Source organism: Dendrobates tinctorius, unplaced genomic scaffold (assembly GCF_039654945.1).
Source record: "Dendrobates tinctorius isolate UK_male_01 unplaced genomic scaffold, ASM3965494v1 ptg000022l, whole genome shotgun sequence".
Taxonomy (NCBI): Eukaryota; Metazoa; Chordata; class Amphibia; order Anura; family Dendrobatidae; genus Dendrobates; species Dendrobates tinctorius.
This window is the reverse complement of record NW_027361690.1, coordinates 49,697,757-49,717,417: the sequence shown is the minus strand read 5'-3', so window position 1 is coordinate 49,717,417 and position 19,661 is coordinate 49,697,757. Positions and strand designations below refer to the sequence as shown.

Below are 19,661 nucleotides of genomic sequence, written 5' to 3'. Positions count from 1 at the left end.
TGAGAGAAAGCCACAGAAATTAAAACATTTAAAGAAAAATTATGCACGACCGACAGGGCAACTAAGGGTGAGAGCTGTGTCCCTCAATGAAGTCTACGAGAAAAGATTTTAGAGACTGGGAGTTCTGTGGAAACTGTTTGGGTAAGAATACAAGGACAGAACAATGGAAAGGACACCATTGTAGGCATTTACTACAGGCCGCCTGTGCAAGCCGAAGATATGGATGAACTCTTTATGCATCAGATGGCCAAGTTCTCCAAAAAATATGACATAGTTGTCATGGGAGATTTCAACTATCCAGACATTTGTTGGGAATCTCTCTCAGGCAAAACTAACAGGTCAAGGAAATTCTTATCCTCTCTTGCTGACAACTTTATCTTCCAAAAGGTAAGGGAGAAAACAAGGGGAACTGCTACCTTGGATCTAATCCTTATAAACAGGGAGGAAATGGTTGAGGAGGTAAAAGTGGCTGGGACCCTAGGAGGTAGCGACCATGCTATTTTAGAATTTTGGATAACTAGAGGCGGAAGACCTGTGAAGACTCAGACATCAAGGTTAGATTTCAGAAAGGCAGATTTTAAGGGATTCAGAAAGAGAATTGGAGGGATCCAATGGCTGGATATCCTTAAAGACAAAAATGTCCAGGAAGGATGGGAAATCTTGAAAAATGAAATTCTCAAAGCACAGTTGTTAACAATTCCGAAAAGAGGGAAGAATAGGAAGCATTTAAGGAAACCAGGATGGATGAACACAGAACTTAAGCACATGCTAAAAAGGAAGAAAAAAATGTTTATAAAATGGAAAGAGGGAGGCATATCTAAAGAAGAATATAATGCTGTCTGCAGAACCTGCAGGGCACAAATCAGATTATCTAAAGCTGAAAATGAGCTGAGGCTTGCAAGAGATGTCAAAAGCAATAATAAAGGATTTTGGGGATATGTCAAAAGTAAAAGAAAAGTCAAAGATGCTATAGGATTTTTACAGGATGAAAATGATGAAATGGTAAGACAGGATGTTGAGAAGGCTGAACTTTTAAATTCCTATTTTGCATCTGTTTTCTCTCAGAAAGGAAATGTAACATCAACTGTTCTTCACTGTCCTATTAAGGGAATAGAAGAATCCAGGATATCTATAAACAGAAAGATAGTGAGGAAACACTTAGCTAACCTAAATGAATTCAAGTCTCCAGGTCCAGATGAATTACACCCCAGAGTACTGAAGGAGATAGCAGAAGAAATTTTTGAACCCCTCTCCATAATCTTTGAAAATTCTTGGAGAACAGGAGAAGTGCCAGAAGACTGGAGAAGAGCAAATGTTGTTCCTATCTTCAAAAAGGGGAAGAAGGTGGACCCAGGAATCTATAGGCCGGTGAGTCTGACTTCTATACCAGGAAAGATCTTTGAACAAATTATTAAACAACATGTATGTCAATACCTGGATAAGAATGAAGTGATTAAACAGAGTCAGCATGGGTTTGTAACTAATAAGTCATGTCAGACTAACTTAATTTCCTTCTATGACGGTATCACTGATTGGGTGGATCAAGGAAATGCTGTAGATATAGTATATCTTGACTTCAGCAAAGCATTTGACAAAGTCTCTCATTCAATCCTTATTGAAAAAATGACTAAGTATGGAATGGACAAGGCAACTGTTAGGTGGATTCATAACTGGCTTAGTGATCGGACCCAAAGAGTGGTCGTAAATGGCTGCACATCCAGTTGGAAGAATGTCTCAAGTGGGGTACCACAGGGCTCTGTCCTGGGCCCTGTATTGTTCAACATCTTTATCAATGATTTAGATGAAGGAATTGAGGGTAAACTGATTAAATTTGCTGATGACACAAAGCTAGGAGGGATAGCTAATACTAGAGAAGAGAGAGAGAGGATTCAAAAAGATTTAAATAAACTGGAGAAGTGGGCAGCAACTAACAGAATGGTTTTTAACAGGGAGAAATGCAAAGTACTACATCTGGGCAATAAAAATGAAAAAAGCATATACAGAATGGGAGGAATGGGGCTAAGCAACAGCACATGTGAAAAAGACTTGGGTATACTAATAGATCACAGACTGAATATGAGTCAACAGTGTGATGCAGCAGCAAAAAAGGCAAATGCAATTCTAGAATGTATTAACAGAAGCATACAGTCTAGATCACGTGAAGTCATTATTTCCCTCTACTCCTCTTTGGTCAGACCTCATCTGGAATATTGTGTCCAGTTTTGGGCACCACATTTTAAAAAAGACATCAACAAACTGGAGCAAGTTCAGAAAAGAGCGACCAGAATGGTGACCGGTCTGCAAACCCTGTCTTATGAGGAAAGGTTGCAGGATTTGGGAATGTTTAGTTTGCAAAAGAGAAGACTGAGAGGAGACTTAATAGCTGTCTACAAATATCTAAAGGGCTGTCACATTGTAGAAGGATCAACTTTATTCTCATTTGCACAAGGAAAGACTAGAAGCAATGGGATGAAACTGAATGGGAGGAGACACAGATTAGATATTATGAAAAACTTTTTGACAGAGTGATCAATGAGTGGAACAGGCTGCCACGAGAAGTGGTGAGTTCTCCTTCAATGGAAGTCTTCAAACAGAGGCTGGACAGACATCTGACTGGGATGATTTAGCGAATCCTGCTTTGAGCAGGGGGTTGGACCAGATGGCCCAGGAGGTCCCTTCCAACTCTACGATTCTATGATTCTATGATTCCTAAAGAGAGTAATCTTTTCATTAAAGTGAAAATGTGGAGTGTTACACTAAAGCAAAAGAGTGCCAAACACACGAATGTTCTGTCCTCAAGAAGGAGAAACATCACAAAAAAAAAAAAAAAAAAAACTGGTGAGATCTGTCTCATCAGTGAAAAAGGGGGAGGAGCGAAGGACGGCTGGACCCTTAGAGGTTTCACTGGCTCCCAGGGAATAATATGGTAGCCAAGAGCTTTCCCTGTCCGGGTAGTCAGTTCTGACATATAAGATAAATTGTGCAAAAGCAGGGAACCCAAGGCAGGAACTTGACTTTTTTGAGTCTGGCCTAGTTCAATTTAGACCTACAAGTAGTAAAAGAAGGATATTGCTTTATGAGCGCTGCCCATAGGTTCTTATCTATGAAACAGGTGCTAAATTAATTGGCAGTAGAGCGACCTTTTAGGGCCCATGTTCCTTAAACCTAGTCAGACAATCCTAATCTGAAAGGACAGGAGCCTTCTGAATTGCAAACCCGACCGTACCAGTAAACTAAACGACTAAAAATAAATTGGGAATAAGAGAACAAGCCTGGGAAAGATCTGTTTGAATAATATGGGAGATATCTGGGGACATCCATCACGATGAATGGGAGTTCTAGAATCAAACTAGAGAACCCTAAGCAAACCGGCATACTTGAATACTGCTTTATTATGGAAAGGCCAATATTCCTCTGAGATGTAGAAAAGCCCAGATGTCTGCCCTGACTCATCACCTACTGGGGAACCTAGAGGTGAAAAGATGGAAACACCGCTAGACTCTGCCACCCAGACTTCAAGGACTGTAGGAGAAAAAGACAAGTATAAGGTGGTGCCCAAGACAGCATAAAGTATGAAAATTACTCAACTAACCGCTTCAAAGGGAGGACTCAATAGTCACTCAAAACATTTAAATGTACCGCCCTACTCAGAAAGCCGCCATCCTGGTGTATCCTGATCAACGGCCAATCAGCTGAAAAAGGCTATACGAATGTACGCCAGCTGCACACCACGCTGCCCAAAGAAAGATTTTTTGGGTAAGTCAGTAAGCCCTGATTCTAGAATTAGAAGTCAATGTCTCTTTTTCTAAAGGCTGAAATCAATAAAAAGGGAGCCCTCGTCCTTCAGCGTAAGGGTTGAAGCTAGGCTATTTGGACTGTTTAAAGGGTGTTGAATCCCCCCCAGCGAAGGCAACATGCGCTGCATGGATTCGCCGGTTTCTGAGCCAGCCTGGAGGATAAATATGAGGTGTACATATTCCCGGCCATTGGTCGCGGCTTCACCCCATTCACTTGTATTAGGCGAGGCTGTGCCCCGACCAGGGACGCGGCCGACTAGAGGGCATAGCCTTGCTACACTAGTGATGTGTTCCAATCGTCATTTGGCATAATACCTGGAACTACCCTAAGGGAGAGCACAGCATAGTGGTCATCCACATAGAAGCCAAGACAGGATACTGTGACTCACCTGAACAGTACACACCTCTGAGTGCCATCTGGTTGTAGGTCTGACCAACCTTGGAAAGTAGTAAGAGCACAGCAAGGTACCACTTCCACTGTCTAGGTCATCTGCAGAACCTTCTTACTTCCAGGAATTCTCTACTGGGTTTTGAAAGCCACTTAGGAAAGAGGTTGAAGCATCTGTAGATGACTAAAGAGCACCTCCAGGTGGGCTTACTCACCCAGGAATCTGCACGGCGGTGAGGTCTTGTCTAGAAGGTTTTACTCACTCAGGAAGGTGGTCAGAATAACCTCTGGATTTGCAGTGTCCTCTGTGGGATTTGACCAGATGTAAGGCCTCAGCTGGTAAGGTCTAATTCAGTCTATAAAAGGTGTTTAGAATAACCTCTGAATCTGCAGGATTTGTCCAATTGGGAGATCTCAGCTGGAGGGAAAATCCTTCAGGACAGTAGACAGCACAGCATCTCGGTTTCAGGATTCTCTGCTAGGCTCGCCCGAATGTACGGCCTCAGTTGGTAGGTGTGACTCACTTCGTAAAATGGCCAGTGTACCAAAAACCAGGAGGAAACCATTAGCTGCTTTACAACAGCAAACCAGGACAAAAACTCCTGGGGAAATGTGGCCCTTGCTAAGACAAGGCTATTTAGGAGTTGTGTGCTAATGACAACATGGTGCAGTCGGTGCCAGAAATGTAAATGGACATGGAATAAATCACTGAAAAACCTGCGCTTACTAAAAGGACAACCATGGCAGTCTGAAGAACTTAATCCAAGGCTGTTTGGACAGCCTCGGCCCTAAGCAGTGCTGGTCCGCTGGCAGATGAAAAATTGAGCTGTCATAGTACTAAGGGTTGTAACAACCGCTAGCAAGGTGTAAGATACAGAAAAGGCAGGGCCCATGCAGGGGGAAAGGCACCTAATCATACCCAGGCCGCGGGCATCCCCTGAGCATCAATCAGCAGAGGAAGAAGGTATCAGGAGTGTGATACAAGACGTGGTCCGAGGCAATTTTGGCCCTGCACGAGATGAAAGCATACCGGGACAGGCAGGAAAGATGTAAGTGCAGTCTTCTTTGGACGCTGACCTTATGAGGGCCAGAGAAGACACAGGGATTGCTTAGAAAACCAACTGGTGATAGAAGGTTGCCGCTGGGATTTTGTAAGCATAATGTCCAACAACATACAGCCTACCCGAACGAGGGTCTCTGGTTTGAGAACACTTGCAGGCATCAACAGGATAGTGACAAAAGGCGCCGAGGTGAGATAGTGCAGGTGCGTGGAGCAAGCCGAAGGAAGATGGAGGAAGACTCATCCTGCGTGAACACCCAGGAAAAACGTCTCAGCTCGCATCGCAGAAAGAGGTGGAGCCCCGCAGTCATGAGGATCAATTTGCCTGCTTTGATTTGACAGAATGGCGTGAGCATGATGAACCCACCGATTGGCCAGCGAGAGAGACCCACCATCTGCAATGATTGGTCAGGAATATGTGCACACTGACCATATTGATATGCTGGCAGACGAACACCCACCTGCAACACTGATTAACCATCGGACAGGACCTGTCGCATACATTGGTTGGCTACAGGTGTGAGAAGACTTCGGGAACTGATCTTAAATAGTAATGCAGAGTGCAAATAGCGCAGGGCTACAGCCGAGCCTGATATCGCCCATACTTTAATTTAATATGATTTTAGCATACACAGGCTATGAGCTAATACCTAATGTGATAAACACACACCACTAACACATACAGGATCTCTCTCTCTATCCCAACAGACACAAGCACCCTTAACGGTACAGAAAGAAGCCCCTACCCTGACCCAAGGGAAAATGCCTGAAGATCAAAGAGGAGGGGGTACGGACACAAGAAATCCATTGGTAGGTGCATAGAGCTAGACAGGGAATTTTGTGTACTCACCGTAAAATCCTTTTCTCCGAGCCACTCATTGGGGACACAGGACCACGGGTGTATGCTGCTGCAACTAGGAGGCGGACACTAAGTGAATATAAAAAATTAGCTCCTCCTCTGCAGTATACGCCTACAACTGACTCCAGACAGAACCAGTTCAGTGACAAAACAGGAGGAGATCATAACCATCCAATACAGGTAACATGTCAAACCAAAGAACAAACCTAGCCATGAGGCCAACAGAATGGGTGCTGTGTCCCCCAATGAGTGGCTCGGAGAAAAGGATTTGATGGGGAGGACACAAAAATCCCCGTTTTCTCCTTCGCTACATTGGGGGACACAGGACCATGGGACGTCCTAAAGCAGTCCCTGTGTGAGAAAACCGACATAACATAACATGTACCAACTGTCTAAAGATGCGCTACCGCAGCCTGCAGAAACTGTCTGCCCAGGTCCGCATCTGCTGAAGCCTGAGTGTGGACACTGTAGTGCTTGGAGAATGTGTGCAGGCTGGACCAGGTTGCAGCTTTACAAACCTGTTCCGCTGACGCCTGGTGTCGAATGGCCTAAGAAGCCCCCACCAACCGAGTGGAGTGTGCCTTGATCCACGCAGGGATAGGCTTGCCTCGGACGCGGTAAGACACTTGAATAGCCACCTGGCTTTTGTAGACTTTGAAGTGGCTAGTCCCTTTCAGCGGCCCTCGGGAAGAACGAACAGCGCGTCCGTCTGATGGAAATACACCGTCCGTGAGACATACCCTCTGAGAGCTCACGAGATCCAGAGTGTGAAGAGCCCTCTCCACACGGTGTACCGATGCCAGCAAAACGAGGGTAGGACAATTTCCTCGTTAAGGTGAAAAGAGGAAATGACCTTTAGCAAAAGGATGGGGACCGTCTGAGAACCATCTTGTCCTGGTGAAAAATCAGAAAAGGAGCCCGGCAGGACAGGGCAGCCAACGCCGAAACCCGCCTGATTGACGTTAACTCGACAAGGAAGGCAACCTTCCGTGAAAGGTGTGTTAGCAAGACATCCTGCAGCGGTTCGAAGGGAGACTCCTGTAGGACACCTAGGACCAGGTTAAGGTCCCAATGCATAAACTTGGCAAACACAGATGGATTCCAATGCAAGAGGTGTTTTAATAAAGTGCAGTACATACATAAAATAAGTTTCGGTCTGTATGACCTTCATCAATGTACCCTATGTTGTACTGTGAGCTTAGTGATTAGGCAGAAAGGCCAGTAGAAAAAGAGGAGGCACCTGGGGCCATCTCTCATTCCAGTGTGAGCGTCCTGTGTACCAGCTGGGACACAGTATCTGCCGTAAGTTTATGCATTGAAGTTCACGGATTGGGATCCTACTTGTGCACAACTTTCACAGGGTTGTGCCAATGGTTCTGTCTATACCAGGTTAAGGTCCCAGGCATCCAAAGGCGCTCTATTTTGTCTCCAGAGGATACCAGGTCCCTGACCCATTCGCTGTGAACGACAGAGACCCAGGTGTGGCGAAACCGGAGTAGGCGACCGCCTACTCTGCTGGTGTTGACCGGGCAATGCCATGAGTCATTTAGATGAGAAATTATGTGAGCTAGATCCCTTGGATCTGGACCGCTTGGGTCGGCTCTTCCACAACTGGTTGGTCTTATAGGAAACTTTTGGACCTCCATCCACACGAGGGGAGCACTCCGATCCGGAAGAGTTGATGGTGGACCAACCGAGATTGCTGCAAAAGGACCGGAAAAGTGTCTGTTACTGGCGGCGAAAGGGTCACCTAACTCTCTGCTGGGGGAGGAATTTACTCTTCCCTCCTATGGCATCAGAGATAAGCTGATCCAGCTTCTCTCTGAACAAACAACCGCTTTGGTAAGGCAGAGAAGGTTAGGGACTTCTTAGATGCAGAGTCCGCCCGCCATTCCCTGAGCCATAGTGCCCGTCTGATAGTGACAGCATTTGAGGCCGCAAGGGCGGCGCAATTAGCCGCATCCAGAGATGCGTGTACCAAATAGTCGCCAGCCAAGGAGATATGATTGGCCAGATCCGCTGCTTCTGGGGGACGATCACTACCCTGTATGGTCCTAGTCAGAGCCTCTGCCCAGGAGACCATGGCTTTTGGCTACCCAGGTTGTGGCAAAGGCTGGAGAGACAGTGCCGAACCCGAGGCCTCAAAGACCAAACGGGCAAGGCTCTCTATGCAATGGTCAGTGGGATCCTTAATAGAGGATACATCCGGCAAGGATAGGAGGGTTTTGGAAGCCAGGCGAGATACCGGTGGATCCACTGGAGGGCATTCCGCCCATTGCTTACGCAGATCAGATGGGAAAGGGTATCTGGCCTCAAGAGGCTTCTGACCTGTGAAGCGTTTGTCCAGGCGCTCTCAATGCCGCCACAGTATGTCCTGAAATTCAGGGTGATTGGCGAACACCCTATGATGAAGTTTTGTCCTTTTAAAGGACACCACGTGATCCGGGGTAGAGGTAGATTCCTCATCAACCTTCAATGTCTGGTTGACAGCCTCTATGAGACTATCCACCGCCACCTGATAACCTGGCGAGTCCAGGTCGAGAGGCCCGTCAGACTCGCTGTCAAGAGTTTTGCTCGCTGCAAACCCCTGGCGAGGAGGAGCGAGAAACGGAGCTCACAAATGCCGAGGCGCGAGAAGGCCCAGGAGACGTGCAATGGGTCAGTTTTCTAGACGCCTGCTTATCTTCTGACAGAGACGGTTCCTGTGTGGTAGAGGAACCCTCTCAGACAGGCAGACGGATGCCCCTACCCATGGAGAGATCATGAATGGACTCAATCACTTTGGCTAAAGAAGCCATAGACTGCGACAGTGACAAAGCTCACTCAGGTGGGCTAGGTAACTGGGATCAGTCACAGCGGATGGCTCCTAAGTGCATTCAGGATCACCGGCTTTGCAGAGTAGGGTATTATGTTCCCATGGCAATGAAGTCTGACAGGTGGTACTTGAGGTAAAAACATTGTTTTCTTAGACCTCTTGGAAGTTTTAGTGAGTGACATGATGTACCCCTTGCCCCAATACGACATGTGGCTAATCCCCAGGTATATACTGCAGAGAAGGGTCAGTAGTATATAGCAGCTCAGCAGCAAAAAAACAGTGCAGTAAAAGGCCAGTGGGTATGTAGCAGCGCAGCTCTCACCCAGGTCCTGAGGCCCTGTGAGCGGTCCTCCTGTGCCAAGGGTCCAGAGGTCTGTAATCCACTTGCACCAGCGCAGGGAATCCGTCCAAATAGGCAACTGGCAAGTAAAGATGGCTGCCGGGGTCAGGGAAGGCGCACCTGTGGTGAACGAGAAGCGCCAAGTGGGTGGGCAGAGCCGTCAGGGTGACGCAAGCGAGTGGGCGGAGCTACCGGCTTGCGGCCTAGTACAGGCCGAAGCCGGGGACTAAATTTCCAGCGCCGGCCGTTAACGTACCAGGGGAGCCGCAAGGCGCGCTGTGGGAGCCCTCCAGCCAATCCGACCACGATACTAACCTCTTCGTGGTCCGGATTAGCCCCTGGAGCCGAAGAAGTGCCGAGCTACCGCTCTGCCTGCAGGTGAGGGGCTGCAGTATGAACGGTGCAGGAACCCTCAATCCACCGTCCCTTTGTTAGGGAGGTGGAGAGGGACCATCCAACTACCTTCCATCACCGCTGCTCTCTCAGCGGTGATGCAGTGGGAGCCACACGGAAGCCACCAGTGCCTCTGTACGTCCTAGGAGTTAACTCCCCTAGGATGGGACAGGGCAGTTGTCCGGCTGTAAGCCTGGCTTCAGAAAGGGGCACATGGAGGCGACACTCCATGTTCACGTCTGTTGCTGGTGCGGGGAGAGTGGTGCCCTGAAGGGACTAGTCACCACCAAAAAAAAAAAAAAAAAGGTCAGGCATGGCTTGAACGGTGCAGGAGGGGGTGCGTGGAGGCAACACTCCATGTTCCCGCCTGTTGTTGGTTTGGGGAGATCGGACCCTTGAAAGGATCCTTCGCCCCGTAATCCATGGAAAAAAAAAAAAATAGTAGAAAGTAAAACATAGAATAAAATAAAAAAAAAAAATAACTGTGGTCTGAAAACCAGACCCATGTGCCTCCTACGGACACTAAGCATGGACCGCTTCTGTCTGGAGACAGTAGTAGGTGTATACTGCAGAGGAGGAGCTAATTTTTTATATTCACTTAGTGTCAGCAGCATACACCCATGGTCCTGTGTCCCCCAATGCGGCGAAGGAGAAAACAGGGTTAACACGATACCTACTAGGACTCAAGACATCATATAAGGAGACGCTATCACGCAGAACAATGACCACTGGGAAGCCAGGGGAATACAGGGCTGCAGCAAGGGACCTACAAGTGCTTCTCACTAAATAAGAAAATCATCAAAAAGTTAATTTCAGTTCTTCAACACAAAAAGTGAAACTCATAGTCACTACAAACAGTGATCATTGGGTGTAAGCCATAATTATCAACATAGTTATTAAGGTTGAAGGGAGACTAAGTCCATCTAGTTCAACCCATATCCTGTCCTAACCTGCCCTAACATGTTGATCCAGAGGAAGGCAAAAAAAAACCCATGTGGCAAACAGTAAGCTTCACATTGGGGAAAAAAAGTCCTTCCCGACTCCACATACGGCAATCAGACTAGCTCCCTGGATCAACGCAATATTAAGGAAACTAGTGTATATACCCTGTAATATTATACTTTTCAAGAAAGGCATCCAGTCCCTTCTTAAATTTTAGTAGGGAATCACTCATTACAACATCATATGGCAGAGAGTTCCATAGTCTCACTGCTCTTACAGTAAAGAATCCACGCCTGTGAGTATGCTTAAACCTTCTTTCCTCCAGACGTAGAGGATGCCCCCTTGTCACCGTCACAGGTCTAAGAGTAAAAAGATTATTCGAAAGGTTTTTGTACTGTCCCCGCATATATTTATACATTGTAATAAGATCAGATCACCCCTAAGACTTCAATTCTCCAAACTAAATAACCCCAAGTGTAATAACCTGTCTTGGTATTGCAGACCCCCTAGTTCCCTAATAACCTTGGTCGCTCTTCTCTGCACCCGCTCCAGTTCAGCTATGTCTTTCTTATACACCGGAGACCAGAACTGTACACAGTATTCTAAGTGTGGTCACACTAGTGACTTATATAGAGGTAAAATTATATTCTCATGAGCATCTATGCCACTTTTAATGCATCCCATTATTTTATTTGCCTTTGCAGCAGCTGCCTGACACTGGCCACTAAATGTGAGTTTCTCGTCCACCCATACACCCAGGTCTTTTTCAGTGACAGTTTTGCCCAGTGTTTTACAATTAAGCACATAATTATACATCTTATTCGTTCTACCCAAGTGCATGACCTTAAATTTATCCCCATTAAAGCTCATTTGCCATTTATCAGCCCAAGCTTCTAGTTTACATAAATCCTCCTGTAATATAAAATTGTCCTCCTCTGTATTGATTACCCTGCAGAGTTTAGTGTCATCTGCAAATATTGAAATTCTACTCTCTATGCCCCCTACAAGGTCATTAATAAATATTTTAAAAAGAAGCGGGCCCAAAACTGACCCCTGTTGTACCCCACTGCTAACCGTGACCCAGTCCGAGTGTGCTCCATTAATAACCACCCTTTGTTTCCTATCCCTGAGCCAGCTCTTAACCCACCTACACATATTTTCCCCTATCCCCATTGTTCTCATTTTATGTATCAACCTTTTGTGTGGCACCGTATCAAAAGCTTTTGAAAAGTCCATGTACACCACGCTCACTGCATTCCCTTGGTCCAGTCCGGAACTTACCTCTTCATAAAAGCTTAATCAGATTAGTCTGACAGGAACGTTCCCTTGTAAAGCCATGTTGATATTGGGTCATGAGGTTATTCTTCTCCAGATACTCCAGTATAGTATCTCTTAGAAAACCCTCCAGGATTTTACCCACAGTTGAGGTTAAACTTACTGGCCTATAACTTCCAAGTTCAGTTTTTGTCCCCTTTTTGAATATTGGCACCACATTTGCTATACGCCAGTACTGTGGTACAGACCCTTTTATTATGGAATCTTTAAAGATTAAAAATAATGGTCTATGACTGCTTAATTCCTGCAGTACTCGGGGGTGTATCCCATCCAGACCCGGGGATTTGTCAATTTTAGTGATTTTTAGACGCCGCCGTACTTCCTGCTGTGTTAAGCAGGTGACATTTAATGGATAATTTTTATCCCTGATCATGTTATCCGTCATGGAATTTTCTTGTGTAAATACTGCTGAAAAGAAGTCATTTAGCATATTAGCTTTTTCCTCATCCTCATCCACCATTTCACCCAGACTATTTTTAAGGGAACAACACTATAATTTTTTTAGTTTCTTACTATTTATGTAGTTAAAGAATATTTTGGGATTTTTACTTTCTCTGGCAATGAGTCTCTGTTTCAATCATTGCTGTCTTGATTTGCTTTTTACAGAATTTATTTAATCTTCTGTATTTAGTTAATGCCACAACACTACCTACTTGCTTTAATTCTCTAAATGCTTTATTTTTATCTCTTATTGCACCCCTTACAGCTCTATTTAGCAATAGTGGTTTCCTCCTATTTCTCCCATGTTTATTCCCATACGGTATATATTGTGCACAGGTCCTATTCAGGATGCTAATAAACCTCTCCCATTTTCTTTGTGTATTTTTATGTCTCAGGATATCGTCCCAGTTAATTGCACCAAGATCATCTCTCATCCGTTGGAAATTTGCATTCCTGAAGTTTAGTGTCCTTGTAACCCCTCTACTACACATCTTATTAAAGGATACATGAAAACTTATTAATTTGTGATCACTATTACCCATTAACATTAACAGAAATATAGACTTGAAATAGTTCACTGTTTGTAATGACGCAATATATGAGTTTTACCTTTTGTATTGAAAAACTGAAATAAATTAAGTTTTAGATGATATTCTAATTCAGTGAGAAGCACTTGTATGTAAATAATCTATCTTGAAGAAGCCTGGTCCTGTAGCTGGAAGTTGGGCATTTCAGACTCAATCTTTTGCTCCATGCAAACACATGCTAAGGTGGGTGGGAGACCACAGTGCTAAAAGATAAATGTCCAGGTACCTAATAGTGGACTGTGTCAAGGTATATGGTCGAGCCATACAGGCATGAGAGGATAACTGACTGGACAATACAGCCTGTACTCTCTGCCGCTACTTGGGTATGACAGTGCATAATTACACTCTGAGGAACTTGGTGCTAGTAGGCAAGGTATAGTCTGTTGGGGAGGAAGCAATTTTCAATTAATTACATAATTAGTGTCAGCAAACTATGCCACGGTTACTGTGTTCCCCAAAAAGACGAATGAGAAACTGCATTTTTTATCATTAAAAAAAACACTACCTCATTGGTACTAGGAACCGTTTCGGACAACAGTTTTCTTCTTGCTCGACGTGTTGGCAGACTAGTGAGCCCATAAGCTTCTCCAAACAGTAAGCGTTTAGGGGTTTTAGCCTCCGGCTGAGTTGCATTGCCTACAAATAAAATGTTGCATCCATAGACTTAGTGCATTTCATCAAACGCACACACCCACACACCATACAACCAAAAAGTGTCCACCATTCTAACCTCCAATTTGCGTTTGCTGGGTGGCAGAGTGGACCCTCTCCAGATTACGGGATATTGGCTGTGACGAGTAGAAAGATGAGTTTCTCCTGGTCATTGTCAGCTGCTTAATACGAGGGCTTCTCCGTACTTCAAGCTCTGAAGATATTAAGTTAACAATTAGTAAAGTCTATACAGATTTTAGTCCTTCTGTTTAGATTTCTCATTTACCATTTTAAAAAGTGAACACAGCACACAAGTCACAAACTGAAAACTATATAAAACATCTGCTACTGGAGTTCATTAATTTACAAAATCAATAGCTTTAGAGATATTACAGCTCCATATCAGTGCTGAAAGCACAAGAAGCAATGGCTAGTTTCATTGTAGGCAATAACTCACACCGGTATTGTGGTACTGAGAATGGTAGCAGAAGAACATTTACCTCCTGAATCCTTTTGCGGAGATTCTTCAACAATACTAACATTTGAAGGAGATTCACGGCATCTGAAAAAACAAGGCACAAGCTTCAACAAAAGAAGAAATTGCTATTAACGACTAGGTTTTTACTTTGCATCTAAAACAGCTTCCACTCTTCTGGGAAGGCATTCTAGAGGAGTTTGGAGGAAGACTGTGGGATTTTTCTCCCATTCATCCAGAACAGCATTAGATACCGATAATTGAGGGCTTGGCTAACAAATTCTGTTCTAATTCATCACAAAGGATTCTGAGGGGTTTAAGGTCAGGGCTCAAAGTTTGGTGAGAAAAAACTTGACTGTACGCACAAGTGCAACCATGTCTTCATGAACCTTGCTTTGTGCACTCGGGATTCAGGAATGCTGGACCCGAAAAGGGTGTTCCTTAAACCAGGGGTTATTCCCACAACTGCATTAATTTTCACCAAGTAACAAATACATACTCCTCATTTAAGGGGTTGTCCTGGCATAGGTATTTGATTACCTCTCTAAAGGATAGATCATCAACAGCAGATCAATGCCACTGAAGGGGCTGGGAGAAGGACTACCTCTGATCTGCTACTGATTACCTATCCTGGAGCTAGGTAATCAAATATTTATGACCTGGCAAACTCTTTAACACACAGAAAATAGGAGTGATTAGCACTTTCGTTGAACCAAGAAAACAGACAGCTGACTTGCTCCGACAGTGTTAAGTCATGAACGCTCCTCCGCTCTGAAGTCTTTTCCCGGGAGGCCTTGCATACAGCATGTGCCACCGCTCAATTACTTTTTCATAACTGCCATTGCCCCAGGACGGAGACTGGTACTATGAGGTACACCTCCACTTTAACAAGGAGATTTTTGTGTACTCACCGTAAAATCTCTCTCTCTTAGCCTTTAATTGGGAGACACAGAACCGTGGGTGTTATGCTGCTGTCGACTAGGAGGCGACACTATGCATAATCTGAAAAAGATTAACTTTTGCTCTTCCTCTGCAGTATACATCCCTGGACGGTGTCAGCCTTCTCCAGTTTTATGCAAAAGCATTAGGAGGAATATACCAGAAACATAACCATGCCTGTAAAAAAAGGCTACTATAAACAGGCTCAAACAACAATATGAGAACCCAACCGTAACAACGGCCTGCAAGGGCAACAGGGTGGCAGCTGTATCCCCCAATTAAAGGCTAAGAGAAAGATTTTACGGTGAGTACACAAAAATCTCCTTTACTCTGTCGCCTTATTGGGGGACACAGAACCGTGGGACGTCCCAAAGCAGTCCCTGGGTGGGAAGCAGTGGACGAATATTGTGCTGACAGTCCCCTAGACTTGGGGTACTGCCGCCTGCAGGACCCGTCTACCCAGGCTCGCATCCGCTGAGGACTGGGTATGCACTCTGTAGTGTTTTGTAAATGTGTGCAGGCTAGTCCAAGTGGCTGCCTTACACACTTGAAGTGCCGAGGCTTGATGCCGAATGGCCCAAGAGGCCCCTACCGCCCGCGTAGTGTGTGCCGTGATACCGGCCGGAAGGGGAGAATTGTTGAGGCGGTAAGCCTCTTGAATGGTGGACTTGATCCACCTAGCAAGGGTGGCTTTGGAAGCCGGTAGGCCCTTGCGAACGCCTTCTGGAAGAAGGAAAAGCGAATCAGACTTCCGGAAGGGAGCAGTCCTAGACACGTAAATACGCAATGCCCTGACAAGGGACAAGCGTATGCAGAGCCTTCTCTACCCTATGAACGGGAGCCGGGAAAAGAGACGGTAGTGATATTTCCTCATTGAGGTGGAAGCTGGACACGACCTTCGGAAGGAAGGATGGTACTGTACGGAGAACCACCTTGTCCTGATGAAAAACCAGGAAGGGTTGTCTGCAGGAAAGAGCTGAAAGTTCAGACACCCTGCGTAGCAAGGTGATTGCCACCAGGAAAACCACTTTCTGTGATAGAAAGCGGAGTGAGACCACCCTAAGGGGTTCAAAAGGAGGTGACTGTAGTGCTGTCAAGACCAGGTTGAGGGTCACGTCTCCAACGGACGTCTGTAGGGGGGAACCAGTCGGGAAACCCCTTGGAGAAAAGTCTTCACTTGCGGCTTGTTAGCAATACGCCTCTGGAAGAGCACTGAAAGCGCTGACACCTGGCTCTTCAGCGAGCCCAGGGATAGCCTGGCATCCAGGCCTGACTGAAGGAAACCAAGGACCTTTGGAAGAGAATAGGGAAGTGGGATCTGCCCACGAGTTTCGCACCATGTGAAGAAAACCTTCCAGGTACGATAGTAAATCCTGGCTGAAGTTGGCTTTCGAGCCCTGATCATGGTTTTAACAACGTCAGGTGAAAAACCTGCTTGGGTCAAAACCCAGGTCTCAATGGCCAAGCCGTCAAATTGAGAGCCCCTGAGGTCTGGTGGAAGAACGGGCCTTGTGATAGGAGGTCGGGACGTGTGGGGAGACGCCAGGGAGCGTCTGCTGTGAGTTGCACGACGTTGGCGTACCATGTATGCCTGGGCCAGTCTGGAGCGATCAGAATGGTGGGAACACCCTCTTGTTTGATCTTCCTCAGGACTCTGGAGATCAGGGGGAGGGGTGGAAAAATGTACAGAAGCTGGAACTGGGTCCAGTCCTGAACCAGGGCATCTGCTCCGAGCGACCGCGGATCGCACGTCCTGGCCATGAAATTCGGAACCTTGGCATTGAGATGGGATGCCATCAGATCCACGTCCGGGGTCCCCCAACGATGACAGATCTGACAGAAGACTTCGGGATGGAGAGACCTCTCCCCCGAGTCCATTCCATGTCGGCTGAGATAGTCGGCTGACCAGTTGTCCACACCCGGAATGTGGACTGCGGAGAGTACCGACCTTGCAGCCTCCGCCCATTGTAGGATACGTGTTACTTCGGTCATCGCCTGGATGCTGCGGGTGCCGCCTTGATGGTTCACGTATGCCACTGCCGTGGCATTGTCCGACTGTACTCTGATATGAGAGTCTGCTAGCAAGTGATGGAAGGCTTTCAACGCCAGGAAGATGGCCCGAATTTCAAGGATGTTGATGGGCATGGTCGATTCCCTTGGTGACCACCTGCCTTGCACTCTGTGATGTAGGTGTACCGCGCCCCAACCCATAAGGCTTGCGTCAGTGGTCAAAACCTTCCATTGACGGGAGAGAAAGGATTTTCCCCTTGCAAGCGAGGTTGGCTCGAGCCACCAGTGCAGGGACCTCCTGGTGTTTGCGGATAACCGGAACTCCCTGTCGAGGGAGAACGGATTCCTGTCCCAGGACTCGAGGATGGCCAGTTGAAGGGGTCCGAGGTGAAACTGGGCAAATGGTACCGCCTCCATTGCTGCTGCCATCCTGCCAAGTACTCTCATGGCATATCGGAGAGATCTGGGGGACTTGCGGAGGAGTGTGTGAACTCCCAGACGGAGAGCCAGTGCCTTGTCCCTGGGGAGGATCACCAGACCCTTGGAGGTGTCGAATAGCATCCCCAGGAAGGTCAGAGATTGACTCGGGGTAGTCGAGGACTTCTGTAAATTGACTAACCATCCCAGACGCCTCAGAGTGTCGATCGTGATCGAGACGTTGACCTCACAGTCCTTGAGGGTGGGGGGCCTTGATGAGGTGGTCGTCCAGGTATGGAACGACTACTATGCCTCTGGAGTGCAGAACGTCCATGGTAGCTGCCATGACCTTTGTAAATGTTCTGGGAGCCGTGGCGAGACCGAACGGGAGGGCCACAAACTGGTAATGGTCTTGGTTGATTGCGAATCTGAGAAACCTCTGATGGGCGGGAGCAATCGGTATATGCAGGTATGCGTCCTGTATGTCTATGGAGGCGAGATATTCTCCTTTTTCCATGGACGCAACGATTGACCGGAGGAATTCCATGCGGAAGTGACGAACTCCAACATACTTGTTGAGTTGCTTGAGGTCTAGTATGGGTCGGACGCTGCCTCCCTTCTTGGGCACCAAGAACAGGTTGGAGTAGAACCCTTGGAAGCGCTCTTCTGCTGGGACTGGCACTATGACTCCTGCTTGTAGGAGGGAAGAAACCGCTTGACGGAAGGCCTGAGCTTTGAGCGGCGATTTTGGAGGGACAGAGGGAAAAAATCTGTGCGGTGGGCTGGTAGTAACCTCGATTTTGTATCCTGAAGACACTATTTCCTTGACCCACTTGTCTTCTGTAATAGGCAGCCAGACCTGCTGAAAGAGTAGCAGTCGTCTGCCTACAAGTGGGGTGTCTTCCAGAGGGCATGAGTCAAGATGAGGGAAAAGTCTTGAGGTTTTCCTCCTTTAGATTTTGCCTGGCTTGCCTTTGACTGCCAGTTCCTGTCCGGCCTCTGTGCCGCACGTGTGTTGTCCCTGCGGGGTGAACAATTAAGGTTTTGTGCTGGGCGTGAGAGACGGACCAGCCTGAAGAATTCCGAAAGGATCGGAAACGAGATTGATTACGTCTTTTAAACGTGCGTTTTGGTCTTAGTTGAGGGAGGGAAGTACTTTTGCTCCCTGTAGTATTGGATATCATTGTATCCAGCTTTTCACCGAAAAGACGGCCACTGAAGTACGGGAGATTTGTTAGGGACTTTTCTGAGGCCGCATCCGCTTTCCATTCTCTTAGCCAGAGAATACGCCGGATTGTGATGGCGTTTGATGCTATTCCTGCTATCCCTCTTGCAGAGTCCAAGGCTGCATGGACCATGTAATCTGCCACTACTGCAATTTGCACCGCCTGATCCGCCAGCTGAGGATTTGAAGCTTGAAGGCCCTTTTGCAATAGATCAGCCCAGGCCATGATGGCCTTGGCTGCCCAAACTAAAGCAAATGCGGGAGCCAGAGAGGCACCTGCCGCTTCAAAGATTGAACGAGCCATGCGTACTACTTGTCTGTCTGCTGTGTCCTTGAGGGTTGAACTGTCCGGCAGCGAGAGAAGCGTTTGTGCTGCTAGTCTAGAGACTGGAGGGTCCACTTCAGGCGGATCTGTCCAATCCTTGGTGTCTTTCTGTGGAAAGGGGTACCACTGAATTTTTTCTCAGGCTGCGAAAAATGCTTAGAAAGGATTTTTTAAATTCCGGGTGATTAGGGAAGACCTTTGATGGTTTCTGAACACTTTCAAAGGAAATCTTGTGTTCTGGTGCTTCCGGGGTTGGATCTGAAATATCCAGCACCTGAAGGATGGAAGAGACGATATCCTCAACTATCGCAGTATTACTAGGGGGACAAGGGAGCAAAGCGTTCTGTGTTTCGTTATCTGAATTGGAGTCACATATGCCCTCTGAGTCTTGTGCATCGCTAAAGAGCTCCCTAGCGGGCGAACTAGTGCAGAGGTTTCCCGTGGTCTGGGATCGTTGTGGAGATCCGCATTGTCCTTCTCTATCAGGGGACGGCCTCGGTGACCTGAGGCCACTGTGTCTTTCCCTGGAGGGGGAAGACCTATTGCTATGTGAGGACGCAGATGAACGCGACCTGTGGGTCCTCTTACGCCTCGAACTGTCGGAAGCGCCCTGATCATGAGCCGGACGTCCCTTTGCTGGGTAACGTTCATATCCGAGACAT

The 19,661-nt window shown here is 46.8% G+C and overlaps 1 protein-coding gene across 2 annotated transcripts in view; it reads right to left on the bottom strand.

Moving 5' to 3' along the window:
- The window catches only part of TICRR (TOPBP1 interacting checkpoint and replication regulator), a 123,922-nt gene that overhangs the window by 23,426 nt on the left and 80,835 nt on the right, over nt 1-19,661 (bottom strand). For both annotated transcript variants that reach the window (XM_073568701.1, XM_073568700.1), the window contains exons 17-19: nt 14,109-14,170; nt 13,688-13,822; nt 13,463-13,593 (exon numbers count right to left, since the gene is read on the bottom strand). In XM_073568701.1, the coding sequence (XP_073424802.1) occupies nt 13,463-13,593; nt 13,688-13,822; nt 14,109-14,170 (328 nt within the window). The remainder of the gene's footprint in view (nt 1-13,462; nt 13,594-13,687; nt 13,823-14,108; nt 14,171-19,661) is intronic.